Source organism: Phodopus roborovskii, unplaced genomic scaffold (genome assembly GCF_943737965.1).
Source record: "Phodopus roborovskii unplaced genomic scaffold, PHOROB, whole genome shotgun sequence".
Lineage (NCBI taxonomy): Eukaryota > Metazoa > Chordata > Mammalia > Rodentia > Cricetidae > Phodopus > Phodopus roborovskii.
Genome location: NW_026126418.1, coordinates 75849477 through 75868032, shown reverse-complemented (window position 1 = coordinate 75868032; position 18556 = coordinate 75849477). Strand labels below are relative to the sequence as shown.

Below are 18556 nucleotides of genomic sequence, written 5' to 3'. Positions count from 1 at the left end.
TTAAAAATCTCTTTGCTTCTGGGGAAAATGCTATCAACGATTTGTGTCAATAATTATGTTTGAGGCCCAAAGCAAGGGAGAGAAATGATGACATAAACAGAACACAGTAACAGTTGAAGAGTCTATGGGAAGTTCTCCCACATTTTTGGTGCTATTCTTGTAATTTTTACATTAATATAGAATTATGCTTAAAGTTATTGAATAGAAGGGTACCACCTGATTATTGTAGAAAATAAAAATACAAAAAAAGAAAACTCCACCAAGAAAAAGAAAAGTCTCCAATAAATTCCCAAGCCCAGGGATTCCTGAGTTTTGCTATTTGATACACATCTTCTGGGCTACTCCTGCTACCCCACTAATTAAGAAAGTTTATCTTGAAATCCATGTGCAAGATGCCAGGCCAGATAGCAAATGTAAAGCAGTAATAAATAAAGACCTCTCAGAATATAGATTTCCCAAAAGTCTAAAAGCATTGTTGGTCCTGCTGCCTGTTGAGTTTTTCCTACCATTGAGATCTTCGGATTATGATTTGCTAACTTAGAATGAAACATTGTTCTTGTCACATGAACTAATGATGTCTCATGCCTTCCAGAGCCTTTATTCTTTGGATTCTGTTTTGGTCTATGCTATTAACTTCAGCAAACATGCAATCAGCTGGCACTGTACTTGTCTGTAAGCCCAACTGCTTTAGGAGGCTAAGGCAAGTTTGATGCCACCATGGCAACTTAATGAGTCCTTGTTGAAAAGGAAAGTGGTGCTGATTCTTTTATGCTGTGTCCATGTCTGGGTACCTCTGTTTCATGATCGGAACTGGAGACGTTCTTGGTTTTTCAATCCTGGCTCCAAGCTTCCTAGCAGCATTACCAGGATAAGTCGCTGATCTCTGCATTGGCTTTGTAATCTGTCACTGGGAGCCAAGACAGCACCTTCCTCACAGAGGTCAATAGAGGTTGATGAGTTAATACACAAAGCATTTGGACAAATTACCCAACCTATATGAGCATCCATTTAAATGTTCACTGTGATTAATATTCAAATAGCCAGAATCTTTTCATTGTCTGTATGCATGTAAGTATTTATATAAAGTCTGCCTTTTCAGAAGAGGTTTTTAGTGGGTTTTTTGTTTGTTTGTTTGTTTGTTTTTTTGTTTTGTTGTTGTTGTTTTGTCTTTTTTTGTTTTGCAAAGTGGTCTAGAGAAATTTGATCCAAGGAATCTTATAAATGCAATCATACTTTTCACGGAATGTTTTCTGTTTTCACTGTAGCCAGAAGGGGTCAAAAGAGAAAGCTATGCTGGTGTTACACTGGACCCTAATGGAATTTATGGTAGGAAAAGTTATTTTATTTTTTTATGTGTTGTATTTCAGAAGTAGAAATTAAAGTGTAATTTTAATGTAACTTAAAACACTACTTTTCAAACTGGGTAGTGGTAATGCACACCTTAAATCCCAGCTCTTGGGAGGCACAGGCAGGCAAATCTCTGTGAGTCCCAGGCCAGCCTGGTCTACAAAACTACACAGAGAAACCCTGTCTCAAAAACAAAACAAAACAAAAACAAAAACAAACAACACTTTTCAGAATATTCAGTGTGCAAAATCAGCAGTGTCTAGCTTGTATAACACTGCCCTAGCTTGCTGTGATACGTGTGCGCATTACAACACAAACACATTGCAACAGTGTATTGGACTTTTTCTTTGTGGGCCACCAACCAGCTCCCAAATCATGACACAGAGGCTTAATATTAATTCTGAATACTGGGCACTAACTTAGGCTCATTTCTTGCTAGCTCTTATAACTTATCATCCTCTTTCTCTTCACCTCAGGGATTTTTACCTTTCTTTCCTTCTGTTTATCTTACTTTTACTGCTTATCTTACTTTACTGTGTTTTGATGGCAACTCTGTAGCTTCTGGCCCCAGGCCTGTCCCTCTCTTTCTCCCTAGTTTTCTCCTCTTCTTCTCTTCTCTCTCCTCCTATCTATTCTCTCTTCCCACCAGCCCTGCCTATCCCTCTCCTGCCTAGCTACTGGTGGTTCAGCTTTTTATTAGACCAATTAGATGGCTTAGACAGGCAAGGTGAAAGAAATGCAGCACATCTTTATATAATTAATTAAATGCAGCACAAACAAATGTAACACATCTCTACATGGTTAACAAAGGCAGCAGAAACAGTTGTAGCACACCTTTACACAGTTAATGTAATATTCTGTAACATAAACAAATGTAACACATCTTTGTCTAGTTAAAGTAATAGTCCACAACACAACAGTACTCACCCCTCATTGGATAGTCTGCTCATCATCACAGTAACACAGTATTTTACCACAGAAGTCTCTGTCCAAGAACACCTGAAAACCAGCCACAGTGTAATTATTTCCTTTGAAGCACTACAGTGAGACAGTCACTTAGAAAATCCCTTCTCCACTGTTCTGTGTCTCTTCTTTTCCTTCAGCTGAGAATCTCCTCAAAGCAAGAGCTTTTCAACATTTGCTGACTGACTCCTGGACTAAGAGTCCAGGCCTGCTTCTGAAAGACCTGGCCTAACTAACAGTGGTTTTGCAATGTCAATGTATTCAGGTTCTTTGTCTACATCATTTTTACCCTATAAATAAATAAATAAATAACCTTTGAAACACCATTACCCTTCTGTAACTAAGGAGTTAATGCAGCATAAAAGGCTGTCTTGCTTAGTGTCACATGCACACCAAGCCCCTTAAACTCTATGCTCTGACCCCTTACCTCCAGCTTCCTAAATGCCTTCACTCACTGATTGTAAGGAAGCCTCTTCGGGTTTTACAAGGGTTAAATGACAGTGAAGTTTCTTAAGGAACATTCTTGAATCTTTGCCAAAGCCATACAGCTCATCCGTGAGATCTCAGAATTTATACACAGCATCTTCATCTGCCAGGGTCTCTGCTGAGTGCTGGAGCTGGTTCTCGCTATGCTGAGTTTGGTGAGCTCTGCAGTAAGCCTTCCTTGGCCTGGATCTTGGCACCACCTGTACTATCCCTAGACAACATTAAAACAATAAAAAATAGACCTTACATACAGGACTCCTATGAGAATACAATGTAGCCCTGCACTTAGCTAGCTTAGTTGAAGCTTGGCTCTCTGTCAGTACAGTGATAAACAGAATGATGTTTTGAAGGCAGTAGCATATTTTAATAATATTTTTATTTACTCTTTGAAATTGTCACACATCTACAATGAATCTTGACCATAGCCAGTCTCTACTATCCAACTTAACTCAATTTCACATCCCCTTTTTAAATTTATTTATTTACTTAATTACTTTTAATTTTTTTTTTTTAGCTCACTGGCTCCAATTAGTGCTGCCCATATATTCATGAATATGAGGTCATCAGGGTCATCAGAACACCAGCATCTATCTCACTAAAGAAAACTGACTCATCTAGGTGGTGGCACACGCCTTTAATCCCAGCACTCAGGAGACAGAGGCAGGCCAATCTCTGAGTTCAAATTCAACCTGGTCTACAGAATGAGTTTCAGTCAGAAAAACGTGTCTCAAAAAAACAAAAACAAAAACAAAAAAAAAAAAAAAAAAAAAGAAGAAGAAGAAGAAGAAGGAAAGAAAACAGACTCTTCCTCCTTTATTAGTTGTCATTTGCCAATAGCTCCTGAGGGAGAGGTAGGCCTGTTGAGTGACAAAAGCTTCCCTATGTGACTCAACACACACATTTACTCCTTCTCCATAGGGTATCCACAATAGACTGAAATATGGATATCACCAAAGTCCAGTGTGGTGAGCCAGTGAGTGTTTATTGGGGTTACTTACAGGAATATGGGTGACGGGTCACTTCCAGGAGCAGAAATAACTCAGACAGCTGCATCACCAATGCCCACCCCAGCACAAGTGACAGCTCACAAAAGCTAGGAACCTGGAGCACACTGCACACCCTGCAGGCAGCATGGCAGGCTGATGACTTCCAGGTGCTTCAGTTGGTCTAAACCTCTCCAGGCAGCTCAGCTGGCTTCTGTTTCTTCCAGATTCTGCTTCAACCAACTGGTCCAGCTGCAGTCTTCTTTGCAGGTTGGCTTGTCTGAGAGCCTGCCTGTAGCTTAGCTCTGCTTACTCTGGCAAGAGGGGCCGAGTGTATGTGCTCCATTTCAGGAACTTCCTGAAGCTATTTCAAGTTGTCTACTTTCCTGCTTAAGGAATGTTTCAATATAGGAAGAAACTGTTGCACAACTGGCCTCTGAGGCCACCCCCATCCATGCTACAAGTTTTAACTGGTTTGATCACAAGCAGATAACCACAGCAGCATTGAGTTCACAAGTTCAACAGCCATGTCACAGTCAGAAGAAAGCATGTCACAGCACTCTTCCCCATCTTCTGGCTCTTACATTCTTTATGCACCCCCCCACTTCCCTGATCCTGGGAGCTGCTGTGGATATAGATGTCCCTTCTCTGGCTATCACTCACAGTCAGTTACTCTTAGCACATGGAGCAGACATGAGTCTCCGTGTTAATCAATAAAATGATATGACTTAGGACATAAAATAGGGAGTGGCTATAATTTAAAATTCTCTGATACTGGCATTCAGAAACTGTGGAGTTGTGTGCACAGAAAAAAACTGTTTAAGTCTGGCTGGGAGGGGAAAGTATGAAGAATGTTTGGTCATGCTTCCCAGTGGAACTTGTGCAGACAACCCAGAGATTCCGTGCCAGCTACTTGGGGCATGCTACTTCTTCCTAATGGGTAACATTGATATAACATATTTAGCTCATGCCTTATAAAGACCAGGAATTTTGCACCAAAGTCAGTGTTTTGTTTAAAGAGATTCTACAAGCCTAGGGTTTGATTAAAATCCTTTACATTTTTTTCTCTTTTTAAAACTTTGATGTTGTTATTATAAATGTGTTTTATTTTGAAATTTTCTTTGTTAGATATATAACCTAAAAATAGTTCTTCCCCTTAAGAACTCTGGGCAATTCTAATTTTTATTATCAATTATTATTACAGGTACTGTTAGCAGACGAAAGGAATTCCCATACAGAATACCATTAGATTTGGTCCCTAAAACCAGCGTCAAAAGGATTTTGAGTGTAAAAGGTAAATTAATAAATCAAATTTATGGGCCAAGAATGGAGCTCAGTTGGTAGAGTGTCTGCCTAGAATGCATGACGTCCTGGGGATGGTGGTACTCACTGTAGTTCCCAGGAGGCAAGAAGGTCAGAGACTGAAGGTCATCTGTAAGATGGAGGCCAGAGTGAGCAACCCAGTCTCAGAAACTAATCTCTTTCCTCCACCCCGTCCTCCTCTTCCTTCTTCTCCTTCTCTCTTTCTTTTGGTTTTTGATATATATATCAATATATATCCTGATTGTCCTGGAAGTTGCTCTGTAGGCCAGGCTGGCCTTGAACTCACAGAGAACTACCTGCCTCTGTTTCCCAAGTGCTGGCATTAAAGGCATGTGCCACCACCGCCTGACCACAAATCTCATTTTTATTATTATTTTTCACTCTATGCTTCAAACCAAAATCAAATATATTTGTGATTATTCTTTATTTTTCTTTGTTTACACACATTTATTGACTTCTGATAGAACCTTGTCTTCCACCTTCCTTATCTTCAAACACTTGATTACTTTCCAACAGTCTTCACCTGAGTTGCCTGGAAATTCTTCTCTGATGGGGGGATTCCCGTTGCTAGCCCAGTGACTTCTCTAGAATGGGTACAGCTGCTTCAACACTTAAATTTCCATGGTCTACCCAGCCAGTCCTACCCCACTGAAGACTGTATAGCCTACAAATGGCCCCAGGGTTGCAGCTCTTCTTCCAAGTTGGAGTGGCTTGTTGGGGCACCAGCTCTCCTTCCAAGTACCAGTCCTGGGCTGGGGGGGGGGTGGCTTAGCCCATGTGTGTAGCTATAATGAAACACCAGAACCTGGATAATTTGTAAAGGACAGGTTCTTAATCCTCACTTCTAGAGTTTGTCCACGATCAAGGTAATGAAGTACCTGGCAGGGGCTGCTCCCTGCTTTTCCACCACTGTCTTGTCTTGGCACCCCCCACATGGCTGAGGGTAGAAGTGCAAGATGCCAAAAGGGGTGAATGGCTCCCCCACCCTCTCCAGAAAAGCCACACTGTTCAACACCATCACCTTGTCTCTGTGGATTAGGTTTCAGCAGTTGGGGGGACAGGTGCATTCAAGTCCAGCAGGGATTCTTTCCCCTGCAAGGTGTTCACTCACACAGGGGCATCTGTGATATGTTTGCCCTGGCCATCAGCCTCTGCAGTGCAGTTAACCCATCACCAACACGACAGAATGTCCTGGCTACATTTCATCTCAGATCAAACACTGGGATCACAGACTATCAGTACTAGAAAGGACCTTTTGGATCACGTGCAATCCTGATATTAGATGTACAAGAAATTGGTTGCCCAAGGTTGCACAGCAAGCATTGCTGTAGATTCAGAGGTCAACGCTCTCTCTCCAGACTCTTCTGCTTCACTTGAGGGTTAGTCAGTTTGGGTTACAATGTCTGCACCTAATTCTACAGCCACTTTATCTACCACCAAATCCCCATGTTCCCGATCAAACCCAGCTTTCTCCCTCAGTTTCTGTGATACAAGTAAATTGCTACTATTAAAAAGTGAAGATGAGACAGTGGTCATTTCCTCTTCAGAACACACTGGTGAAAACTGATAGAGCGGTCATGTCTACATGGGTCTCTTTGTGTTTCAGGACTGCTTATAGGGGAATTCCTGTCCACAGTCCTGAGTAAGGAAGGCATTGACATCCTAACCCACCTCCCTAGGGGGAGCGCAGAGGCAGAACTCATGAGCATCGTTCCAGTGTTCTATGTTTTCCATTACCTGGAGGCAGGAAACCATTGGAACATATTTTATCCTGATTCATTAACTAGAAAACAGAACCTGCAGAAGAAAATAAAAGAAGGTAAAACATTATTTTATACATCATTTTACAAGTTTAAAGCAAATATTTTATTTACTGTAATATTTAAATTGTTATGAATTATACATATATGATTAATTATGAAAGAATTTTAGCAACATCAAAAAAATCATGTAATAAACTTTTTCTGAGGCATTTTGGCTTAACTCACCAAAATGCCTGGATGAGAAATAAGACACCTTCCAGACTCCAAGGACCACTGTCTTCCTCTTTGAGTGGAAGTAGAATGTTCTTTTTGATCCCCAACCCAAGTAATTCATGCACATCCTGTGAGAGTTCATACGGAACTCAGGATCGCTGCTCACAGCAGAGGGCCCGCCATCCCGGGGCTGACCCAGCAAGCCTGTGAAGTGAAATGGTCTTTTCCTCTGGTTCTTCTTAGGGATGGTGAGCATCATGTCCTACAGAAACAGTGACTATTCTTACAGCATGTGGAAGGGGGGAAGTGCCAGTACCTGGTGAGTAACAGGTTTATCTTACATTCTCGTGTGGTTTTTGATTCATTCATTAAGAATAACAGCCATGGGATCGTGCAGATAGGCTCTTCCTGCCATGCCAGGCGACCTGAGTTCTATCACCAAGATCCATATGGTATAAGGAGAGAAGTGACTTCCACAATTTCTCCTTTTGTCGTACATGCACAAAAATGACTTCCATAGAGGAAATCCTCTTCCATTTTCTCAGACAGACACCCCTTCTGCACACCTTTCTCTTCCAACCCATGTCTGATCTAGTTAACAATTGTGGTTGCACATTCAAACAAAGCCTGGATTTTGTTCCCCAACTTCAGTGCACCATCCTGGTCCAAGCCATCTCTCTTTTCATTCCTCTGACTTCAGACTGTGATTCCCTGAGTTACACTCAGCATGGAAGCTGGAGTGGCCGTGCCACTCAGAGCCATTAAGATGTTTCTCACCTCACCCAGAGTGGCAACCACTGTCTCCTCATTTCTCCCTCCCGTACCCACCTTGTTTTATGTTCCACTCAATGTCTATGGTCTCCTCATTGTTCCTCAAACACACCAGACCAGACACAGCTCAGGGTCTCAGCACTGACCCCTCCCTGTTAGCAATGCTCCTCCCTGGGCAAGACCCAATCTCTTATTTCCCACAGGACTTACTGAAAGTCACCATCGTAATGAGGTCACCATTGTCTCCTTCTATATAAAACCACAACCCACTGTACCTAGCACTTAAAACTTCCCTGCTCAGCTCCTGTCCCCCTTCCCATTTATTTCTAACATTCTTGCTTACTTCACTTAATCTGTGTCCTCATCAGGATGTGGTGTGTGGCCAGGTCCATGTGTTCCTAGGACCTTGTACCTTCAATAAATATTTTTTCAGTGAGGAATAGCTTCTGAATCCTGATCACTTCAGGAAAGAGTTTAGATGAACCAAGCATTTACACAGCAGTCTGCTTTCAAAGCAAGCCCTCCTGCCTTGACTAGATACTTATCCTATTTATTTATTCTTTTATTGTCCTCCCCCCTTTGGAAGATACTTAATTTTAACAAACAAACAAAAAAGAAACAGTTTGGTATGGTAGTGCAGCCTTATAGCCCTAGCCCCTCAGAGGAAGAGGTTAGAAGAGCAGAAGTTCAAGGTTGAATCACAAGGTGGTGTGTCCACAGAGTGAGAGATAAAACAGTGTGCCAAGTACTTTATACTCCTACTGCATAACACATACAGTTCCTGAGTTCACAGCCCACACTAATTCACTGGTTTTTTGACAGTCTTTTTACGTACCCCTAGCTGGTCTGAAACTTATTATTTAGACCCAGCCTGGATTGCATCCATTCTCCTGCCTCTGCCTCCAGAGTTCTTGGATTGCAGGCATGTACCATCATGCCCAGCAAGTTACAGTTGATTTTTAGATGTTCCCCAGAATTTCACCCTTGACCTCTTATTTCTTTTGATCTCTCTTGCATGATCTCATCTTTGCCCTTGACCGCCAGTACTTCTGTGTAGAGGGATCCTTGATCAACCTTTCTAATCAACATCTCAAGACCTAACTTCTCTCCTGACCCCAGGTCTGCATTTCCAGGTGTCTGGACACAAAGAGCTCCAAATACAACGCATTCCAAAGTCACTGCTGTTTCTCAAACACGCTTTCCTGTCCTCCCACTGAACCCCTGTCCTCTACTGAATCAGAATCACCACATGGTTCTTAACACCCTCCCCTTTGCTTTTGATTCTTTGTCCAGCCTCACCTCACATGGCATCCATAGCAAGCATGCCTCAAAGTAAAACACAGGACCACAAAAACATATCAAATGAGAAAGCCCAAGGACAGGAAAATGTAAATATTATTTGCTATTTGGAATCATGTGTTAGCTTGAGCTGTTTGCATTTGTTGGCTGGATTTTGGAAGCAGTAGATGCCTATTGGAAGAGAAAACGGGACACAGCAAAAGTTGGGGCTTTTGAAAATGTCTTGCTCTTTAAATTTTTTATTTAAAATGCTTTTCAAAACTATAAGTTAAAACAAAATTTTAAAGTGAGGAGAAAGGAGAGTCAAAAGCTCAAGGATATCAGAAGGGCCCCAAGAGTGTGGTCTTGGGCAGCGAGCTGTCCTCACGGCTAGTCTGTGCTGGATATTGGTGAATGTGTGCTGCCCTCTGCCTAAGTAGGTGATGTCCCTAAAGCTTCCTTGTCACATGGCAGATTCTGAGTCCTGGGCAGAGCTTAACCGGAAGGGAGACAGCTGCTTCCAGGGACAAAGGACCTCATACAGTCTCAGAAAGGAGCGGTTGCACACATTTCTTCTTCCATAACTCACTTTTATGGACCAGTTTTTTTTTTTTTTTTTTTTAACTCAAAACTACTTGCCTTAACTCTGTGGCCTTTAACTTAATGTGGCATCTTTTTATTCTGTCATCAGGAGTCAATTTTTTGAATGCTAGCTAACAGTGTCATAATCACAGGTGTGCTGCTAGTATTTGTTGACTGAATGTCTTGAAGATTTTTTCAAATCTTGTCACTTTATAAAATGATGACTTACCCTAGAATTGCATGTCTTCTGTATAGTTCCTTTTAAAGAATAAGGTATTCAAGTAACACTGTAGATGCAAAGCCAGGGGAGACTCCATGTTCTAAAGTATGTGTGTGGTTTTGTCTTGAAGGCTAACAGCCTTTGCTTTGCGGGTGCTTGGACAAGTGGCTAAGTATGTGAAACAGGACCAAAACTCAATTTGTAATTCTCTGCTGTGGCTGATTGAGAACTGTCAGCTGGAAAATGGATCGTTCCAAGAAAAATCCCAATATCTACCAATAAAATTACAGGTAAGGAAATCAAATGTGTAAATTAGCATTAGTTTTATTTACAGACTCATTATATTCCCATCTTATTATGGAGTTAGAGGATCGAGGAAAAGATATATAACTATCCTAGTGTCACTATGTTGCTGTGATAAAATATCTGAGTATAGCAAATTCTTCCAGAAGGTTTTCAGCTCAGTTACAAACACAGCCTGTTGCAGCTGGGAAGTTACAGCATCAGGAACTGAAGAGGGGATGGTGGCATGCTGTGCTCAGCTCACTGTAGCCCAGGGATGCCGCCCACAGGAGCTTGTCTTCTCACATCAATTAACATAATCAATATTATTAATTACCCACAAAGATTCCCACAGGCCAACCTCATCTCGACAATCCCTGATCATCTCCTCCCAGGCTCTAGACGGTGGCAGGTTGACAAATAAGTCAGACCTAAGGATTTTCAAGTGTGTAATATACTTGGTAGTGAAGGGAAACCCAGTTTCGTTGGCAGCAGGGGACTGAGTCTAGATCAGAGAATCTGAAAAGATGAAGCTCTGTGTGACTCCTGGGAGATGTCTGAATCTTTCTTCAAAGTTATTTCTCCTTTTCACCAAATGTCCATGTTTACAACATAAAATGTGCTTGAGAGAGAGAGAGAGAGAGAGAGAGAGAGAGAGAGAGAGAGAGAGAGAGAGAGTATCCCGAAGCTTGCTATTATGAACAGTGCTGCAGGTAACATCAAAGTGAAATGCATCTTTGAGATACTAATTCCCTTTCCCCTGAATATACACTCTGGAGTAGAACTGGTCTATCAGTAGTTTTGATTTTAGATTTTTGGAGGTCTCTGTACTGTGTCTCCTAGTGGCTATGTTAACTCCCAGCAATGGTGCACAGTGGTTCTCTTTTCTCCACACCTTGGCAACATTTACCTCTTGTCTTTCTGTCACCTCCATAGCAACCATGTGAAATACTGTCTCCTTGTAGTTTAAATTTGAATTTCTCTGGTGACTAGCAACAATGAACACTTTTCATATACCTATTATGCTTGGAGATTTTAATTCAGAGTGGAGGAGAGGGAAGAAATGTAAAGAGGAGAGAGGAGAGAGAAAAAGAGAGAGATTGAAATTCATTCAAAGAATTAGAATTGCACCAAGAGAATTAGATTGTGAGGGACATAAACTTCATCTGTGTAGGTAGAACAGCTCCACCGGTGATCTTCTAAGCCTGGCACTAGGTCACACCTGCCCTAAGAGGGCTAAGTGGTACCACATAGAGGACATGGCATTTTAACAGAATTGTGAAGGAGAGGATGAATTTGAATGTAGTAAAGAATCATGAGGTGTGGCTGACAGGTAAAGATGGCGTGACAGACTAAGGAAGGCACTCACAAAACTCCAGTGTTCTTGGGAAAGCATAAGCATCCAGCTGGAGTGTGTGTTATGTGGACACATGGAATGGCCCCAAAGATATTTGAACCAGATCATTTCACTTTGAAAATGTCATCTGCCCTTCTTTTAAAACATTGTTTGTTTTTAGGGTACTCTGCCTGTTGAAGCCCAAGAGAAAGCTTTGTATCTTACAGCCTTTTCTGTGATTGGAATTAGGAAGGCCATGGACATATGCCCCCTGATGGTAAGAATTAGTTCTCCTTTCCTTGTCTGGCATAGTCTGTCACACACTTGGGGGAGAGCAGGCTCACCAATCAGAGTACACTCTATTTCAAATGTTTCTTTTACTGCTTTTCTTATTACTTGGAAATAATCTTAAGACCAGAATCAAAGATTTTATAACTGTGATGGATTCTGCCATCTAGTCTGACCTGTAGATTCATCAAGAGGTGACAGCTGACACCAAAGGTAGGAAGACTGCCATTGCTCATTGCTCCATGTTATGGATTACTAAACTGTAGAGCTGGGATAGTAACTGGGACATTGATGGGAGAAAGAGTCAATGTCTTTTTACACTTTAAGTTTGATTTTTGTACATATGTGCCTTCTTGTCTGTATGTCTACCTTGGAGGCCAGAAGACGCCATCGGGTTCCCCGGAGCTGGAGTTACAGGTGGCTGTGAGCTACCCAGCCAGTGCTCTTAACCTGATGAGCCATCTCTCCAGCTCCTAGCTTCCTGCTCTTAACTCTTCTGTTATGTGTTATGAGTAAGGCTTTCCCTGCCGGTCTGGACCCACTACTGTGCCAGCCCCAAATAACACACAGAGACTCTGTATTAGATATAAATGCTGTTGGCCAATTACTTGTTTCTTATCGGCTAGCTCTGTCTTAAATATTAAGCCATTTCTATCAATCTAAGTACTTCCACATGGTCTTATCTTACCAGAGAGAGGGGCCAGCATTCTTCTCTCTCCATCCTCCATCTTAGATCTCCTCCCTATTACTTCCTCTCTCCTCATTATCTCCTAGTCCCACCTATCTTGCTTTCTTATTGGCCAACAGTGCTTTATTCATTAACCAATAAGAGAAACATATTTACAGAATGACATCTCCCATCATCTCCTCTTTTCTGTCTAAATAAAAAGAAGAGCAAAATATATCACACAACAGTTATCAAACAAGAATCACAATTAACAATATTTAGTCCATTAACATTTAGCAAGATTTATCATCTATCCTACTTTGTGAGTCTAAAGTCCTATATGTAACTTATCTTTAACCATGACTAAGGAAAACTATAACCATAACTATCTGTCTTCAACTCAATCAAAGACCACAGAAGGATAGTATATAAACTCTAGAAATGACAGAGACAACTCCCTGCCTGGTCAGGCACCTGAAGTTCTTCTGTAATGTTCCATCTTCAGCCTATAGGCCATAGTGTGTCTGGCAGACTCCTCAGCAAAGCAGGATACTTTTTACCAGTATTGGCAGTTTGTCAGTCACTTTTCTCTGTGTCATGCAGACTGTCTGCCAGACTCTTCCATGAAGCAAAAACTCTGTGGCAATGTCCATCTTGTTTTAGCAGTCATTTTTCTGTGGGTCCTGCATGTCCAGTTTATACAGCATAAAGTCAAGAGTAGTATCTTGCCCAAATGGCTAGTCTTGCCATATTGAAAGCAAACCCCATAACTAGTTCTTTGATGTCCATCTTCCTTTCTGACTCAGGTGGTGTTGTCAGGAGCAGTTATGTCTCACTGTCAAGAAAAATCCTAAACCATTTTAATGCCATATTCTGTAGGTCTTTGAAAGGTTTGAAGAATGCTTATTCATCTCAAATACATCTCTATATATCTAGAAAACCTAACTCACCTAACCATAAGTTTTGACTATCATAAGCAACTGTCTATAATCTGTACTAAATTATACATTACATTCCTAAATGAGCTATATAAACACAATACCTAAACAAGAGGATAAATACACATATCACAAAATTGATGTTAAATTGTATCAATAAATGAAAATCCATTCCAAAACAAAGTATTCATATCTATACCATAAACCCCTTTTTAACCTTTAAAAGAATTGGTTGTGATCATTAACCATTTATAACCAATCCCATTTAAATTAAAACAAATATTTATAGACAATATTTGGGAATTTGGGCATCGTTCTTTCCAAACTTCTTCCTGCTAGAAGGGGGCACTGTCATGGGGATCCTAAGAAGATGCAGAAATCTTGGCTGTAATCTGTAAGACTGCCTTGTTCCAACTGTCTTGAATGTTGGATCATCTGGGACACTGTTTCAGGGGGTCTGGCTTGATCAAAACATATTAGTATGGAAGAAATCCACAGCTTTTCATTTTCTGTGGAAATAAAAGTAGAAATCTTTTCCCCCAGTAACCTGTCCTTAGACTTAAATTTTGACATCAAAGTATTTTAAAAATATATAAATTGAATAATCCAGCAGCATTTCTTTTAACAGTTGTTATTTTCTCAGCAGTCAAACAATTTAAAGACAACAGAATAGCATATAGTATCCACAGTTTTTCTGTGCTTTCCATCTTTACATGGCTTTTTTATTACTCTATTTCTTCTGCTTCTATTTTTTCATTTTTTGAGACAGGGTTTCTCTGTGAAACTTGTATCTGTCCTGGAATTAACTCTGTATACCAGGTTTACTTTGAAATCACAGAGATCTGCTTGCCTCTGTCTCCCGAGTGCTGGAATTAAAGGCATGTGCACCACACCCAGCTACTCTCTGTCTTTTTGAAAACCATTTTATTCTTTTTCTCTCCCAAGCCTGCGTATATTTTAAAACACACTGTAAACCTTTAGCGGTTTTTCTTAATGTGAATCTGTCTTTACTGTAAATCTTTATCTTTTTCTGGCCAGAAGTCTTTTATCTGGTAAACAACATTGCTAAAATGAAAACCACAGTTGTTTCAGCCATGGTCTATCAAAGATAGCTGCTGGTACTTTTACCGTCAGAACTGAGAGCTGTGCTCACTGCCTTGGTCTGTGCTGCCATCCAGCAGCATGCTGCCAGCTTGGAGATGTGGTCACTGTCATTGCCAGCTCTCGTACACACCATTCCGTTGTTAGCAGAGCTCGTTAAAAGCCTTGCCGGTTTTTTTTGTTTTGTTTTGTTTTGTTTTTTGTTTGTTTGTTTGTTTGCCGCTTATGCTGAGTCAAGAAACCTCCCTTAAAGGAGCTGCACAAATCTCTGTTTGTCTCTAGCAAAACAGAGCCCAACTGAGAAAAATGCTATTACCAAGAAGCCTTGCTTGTCTCTGTTCTTTTGTTTCTAAAACCATTTTTTTAAGCTTTTGTTAAGTTTTAAGTGGAAATTCTTCGGTCCACGTTGGACGCCATTATGTAAGGTTTTCCCTGCCGGTTTGGACCCACTACTGTGCCAGCCCCAAATAACACACAGAGACTCTGTATTAGATATAAATGCTGTTGGCCAATTACTTGTTTCTTATCGGCTAGCTCTGTCTTAAATATTAACCCATTTCTATTAATCTAAGTACTTCCATGTGGTCTTATCTTACTGGAGAGAGGGGCTGGCATTCTTCTCTCCATCCTCCATCTTGGATCTCCTCCCTACTACTCCCTCTCTCCTCATCATCTCCTAGTCCCACCTATCTTGCTTTCCTATTGGCCAACAGTGCTTTATTCATTAATCAATAAGAGAAACATATTTACAGAATGACATCTCCCATCAGTCATGTGTACATTACTGTTGCCTTCATCATTGTAGAGTCCCCAGCATCCAATCACACTCTTATTTCCTTGGGCCATATTGTTTAGTTTGCTTGGAAGCTGAGGAGGTGAAGAGAAGAGCCACTTATTTAACATAGAAGCTTCCCAATGTGGGAGATGGGAGATGGCTCAGCCAATACAGTGCTTGCCAGTGAGGCAGGAGGATCTGAGTTCAGATCTCCAGCATGAACATACAAAGCTAGGTGTGACATGACCACACCTGTAACACCAGTCCTGGAAGGCAGAGACTGGATGATCCCTGAGAGTTGCTGGGCAGCCAGTATCGCCTATTAGGAAGCTCCAAATTCAGTGGGAGTCCATGTCCCAAAAGAAGGAGGTAAAGGAAGCTCCCAAAGGTTAACATAGGCAACAGCCCTTTGTGGAAGAGTGAGAGCCCTGCTCTGAGATTCTGTGCTCCCGTCTGCAAAGCCAAAGTCAGCTATACATGACCTGTAAAGCAGTTTCCAAAGAGACTTTGCAGAGCAGGAGCCACAAAAGCATTATTCTGTTCTGGTAGTTCCATAAGCACTGGTGTTCAAACCTAAGAGAAAATAATCAACAAGAAACCAGAAACCAGTCCCAGCCGCATAGGTGTGGTTGACACTCATGCCCACAGGGGCCAGGCAGGACACTAGCAGGCTCAACCTGGTTTGTCATCCATAGTGGTTCATAACAGGGACTCTTATGAGGGTCAGGGAGCTCTGGTTGCTCTGTTCCTTTTGCTGCTATGGTTCTGTTCTCTTTTGTTTTGGTATGATCCTCTTGAACACATGGCTTTGTCTCAGCTATGCTGACACAGGATGAAAATCCTGTCTACACTGTTGCATCTCCTCAGGGGTTGGGTCAGTAGTGGAATCAGAAACTCAAGGGACAAACTTCTCAAGGAAAACAGGAACTCAGTGGCAGAAAGTGTAGCCCAATTTTGACAACCACATGGTTTCTTCTGAGATACACTCCACCCCTTCTCTGTAAAGGATTTGCTTTGTTGATTGTATTCACCAGTCTTCAGGGTCTTCACCACCACCCATTGCTGACTATAGTCAGGTCTCTGGGGTCTTCATACCCCTGATACACACACACACACTGCAGTGCATCAGCAACCTCAAGGTTACTCCCATCAATTTATGGATGTTGGACAAAGAAAGTTGATTGTCTTTTGCTCTTGTTTCCAGAAAATTAACACAGCACTAACTAAAGCGGACTCCTTCCTGCTTGAAAAGGCCCTGCCGTCCAAGAGTACCTTCACACTGGCCATTGTGGCCTATGCTCTTTCCCTGGGAGACAGAACCCACCCTCGATTTCGTTCAATCGTCTCAGCCCTGAAAAGGGAAGCTTTGGTTAAAGGTAGGATTCATTCCACACTGCTGCTCAATAGGCACTGACTGAGCACCGAGAGTCTGCACCCTGGGTAATAGGTTTTCTGCCCCACCACCACCAATAATACGTTTCTCAACCAATGCAATAAGCCAGATCAAGCCAAGTTGAAAAGGTATAACAACAGGCTTATCTGAGCAAAGCAACCCCTGGACAGGTTCTCCATTCCAAAAATCAAGGCTGGAGAAGTCAGGCCCACAAAGGAAAGCAGGGAGACTTAATAGGTTGTAGGTAAGGGTTGTCCATGTAAGCTGGTGGAGACTTGGGCAGCTGGCAACTTCTGGGGAGGAAGCTGCAGAAGCCACCTACAATGGGCTTGCTAGCGCCTTTCCTGTGTTCGGAGGTAGGGTTTGGGGAGAGAGAAAGGAACAGGGCCTTCCAGATTATGCAGAGGCAAACTGGAGATTCCAACCAAGTGAGATGGAAGCAGAGTGAGATACTATCCTTATCCAGGAAGAAGTAACCATCACACCACGAGGTGATGAATCCTGCCATCATTCATTCACTCAGCAAATACTTATTCATTCATTCAATGCATAGATGTCGAGCATCCTACAAATTCTTCCTGCATGCTGCACACTGCTCTACACTGAGGGACAAATCAACAAATAAAACAGAGCAAGACAAACCCTAAGTGGCTGACTGTGATAGTGCACTCCTACAATCCCAGCACTCAAGAGCCTGAGGTGGGGGATCCAGAGTTCCATCAGTTTGAGCTACTTGGTGAGAACCCAGTCTTAAAAAAAAAAAAAAAAAAAAAAAAAAGACAAAAGAAGACATCCAGTGTTACTCGGCCTGACAACCCGAGTCCAATCACTAAGACTGGTGACTGGTGGGAGGAGAGAGACTCCAGCATGTTGTCCTCTGACTTCCACAAGCATGCCACAGCATGAGCACCCATGTACATACACACAATAAACAAGCAAACAAACAAATAACATACTTCTTTTTTTTTTAATCCATATCCTTACAAAACTTAGTTGGGAAGAAGCAGTTGTGAGAAATAAGTAAAATTTTATAAATATGCTATGACAACAGAAATAAAAAAAAAATAAAACGGTGTAGAGGGAGTTTTTCTTGGGCCACCAGCTCACAAAAAAAATAAAATAACAACATGGAGATTTATTATTAATTATGAAAGCTTGGCCTTACCTTAGGCTTGTTCCTAGCTAGTTCTTATAACTTAGATTAACACATATCTTTTGATATACGTTCTTTTATGTGGCTCGGTTACTTTTTCTCTGTACTGCCCATCCTGTTTCCTCTTCATCTGCTGGCAACTCTGCCTTTCTTCTTCCCAGATCTCTCTCTGTCCAGAAGTCCTGCCTGTCTGCCCTACCTGTTGTTGGCTGTTACACCAATCACAGCAGCACATCTTCACAGTGCACAGATATCCCACAACCCAGAGAAAAGATACAGTAAGGAGCTGAGATGTGCACTTGGGCTTAAGCCTCACAAGAACATGGTACAGCTGAATTCCATTCCATGCATTCAGAGAAACGTTTCTCCACTGCATGAGCATCAGAGAGTACTTATGCAAACCTAAGTACCGCAACCACATAGATAATGGGGGAAATAATGTCACATTCAGTCTGCCATTAGCCAAAATATCATTGTGCAGCATACAACTGTATTTAAGTGTAAACTTGAGAGGGCCTGAGCATTCCTGGTGTTCCAATAGCAGCATGGAGGCCAGTGAGGGACAAAGCTATGAGATGAAAAGCAGGAAGGGAGAGCAGGGAAGGGACGGTGAGTGAATGAGGAGGGCAGATGGGATGTTAGGGGTCATTGCAGTGTCCCCAGGATTAAGTATGCAGTTACGCAATGGTTAAGC

The 18556-nt window shown here is 41.7% G+C and overlaps 1 protein-coding gene across 1 annotated transcript in view; it reads left to right on the top strand.

Moving 5' to 3' along the window:
- The window catches only part of C5 (complement C5), a 100896-nt gene that overhangs the window by 57326 nt on the left and 25014 nt on the right, over positions 1–18556 (top strand). Inside the window, exons 22-28 of the mRNA XM_051185288.1 lie at positions 1266–1326; positions 4984–5073; positions 6709–6921; positions 7322–7397; positions 10060–10219; positions 11729–11824; positions 16521–16692. Of these exons, the coding sequence (XP_051041245.1) occupies positions 1266–1326; positions 4984–5073; positions 6709–6921; positions 7322–7397; positions 10060–10219; positions 11729–11824; positions 16521–16692 (868 nt within the window). The remainder of the gene's footprint in view (positions 1–1265; positions 1327–4983; positions 5074–6708; positions 6922–7321; positions 7398–10059; positions 10220–11728; positions 11825–16520; positions 16693–18556) is intronic.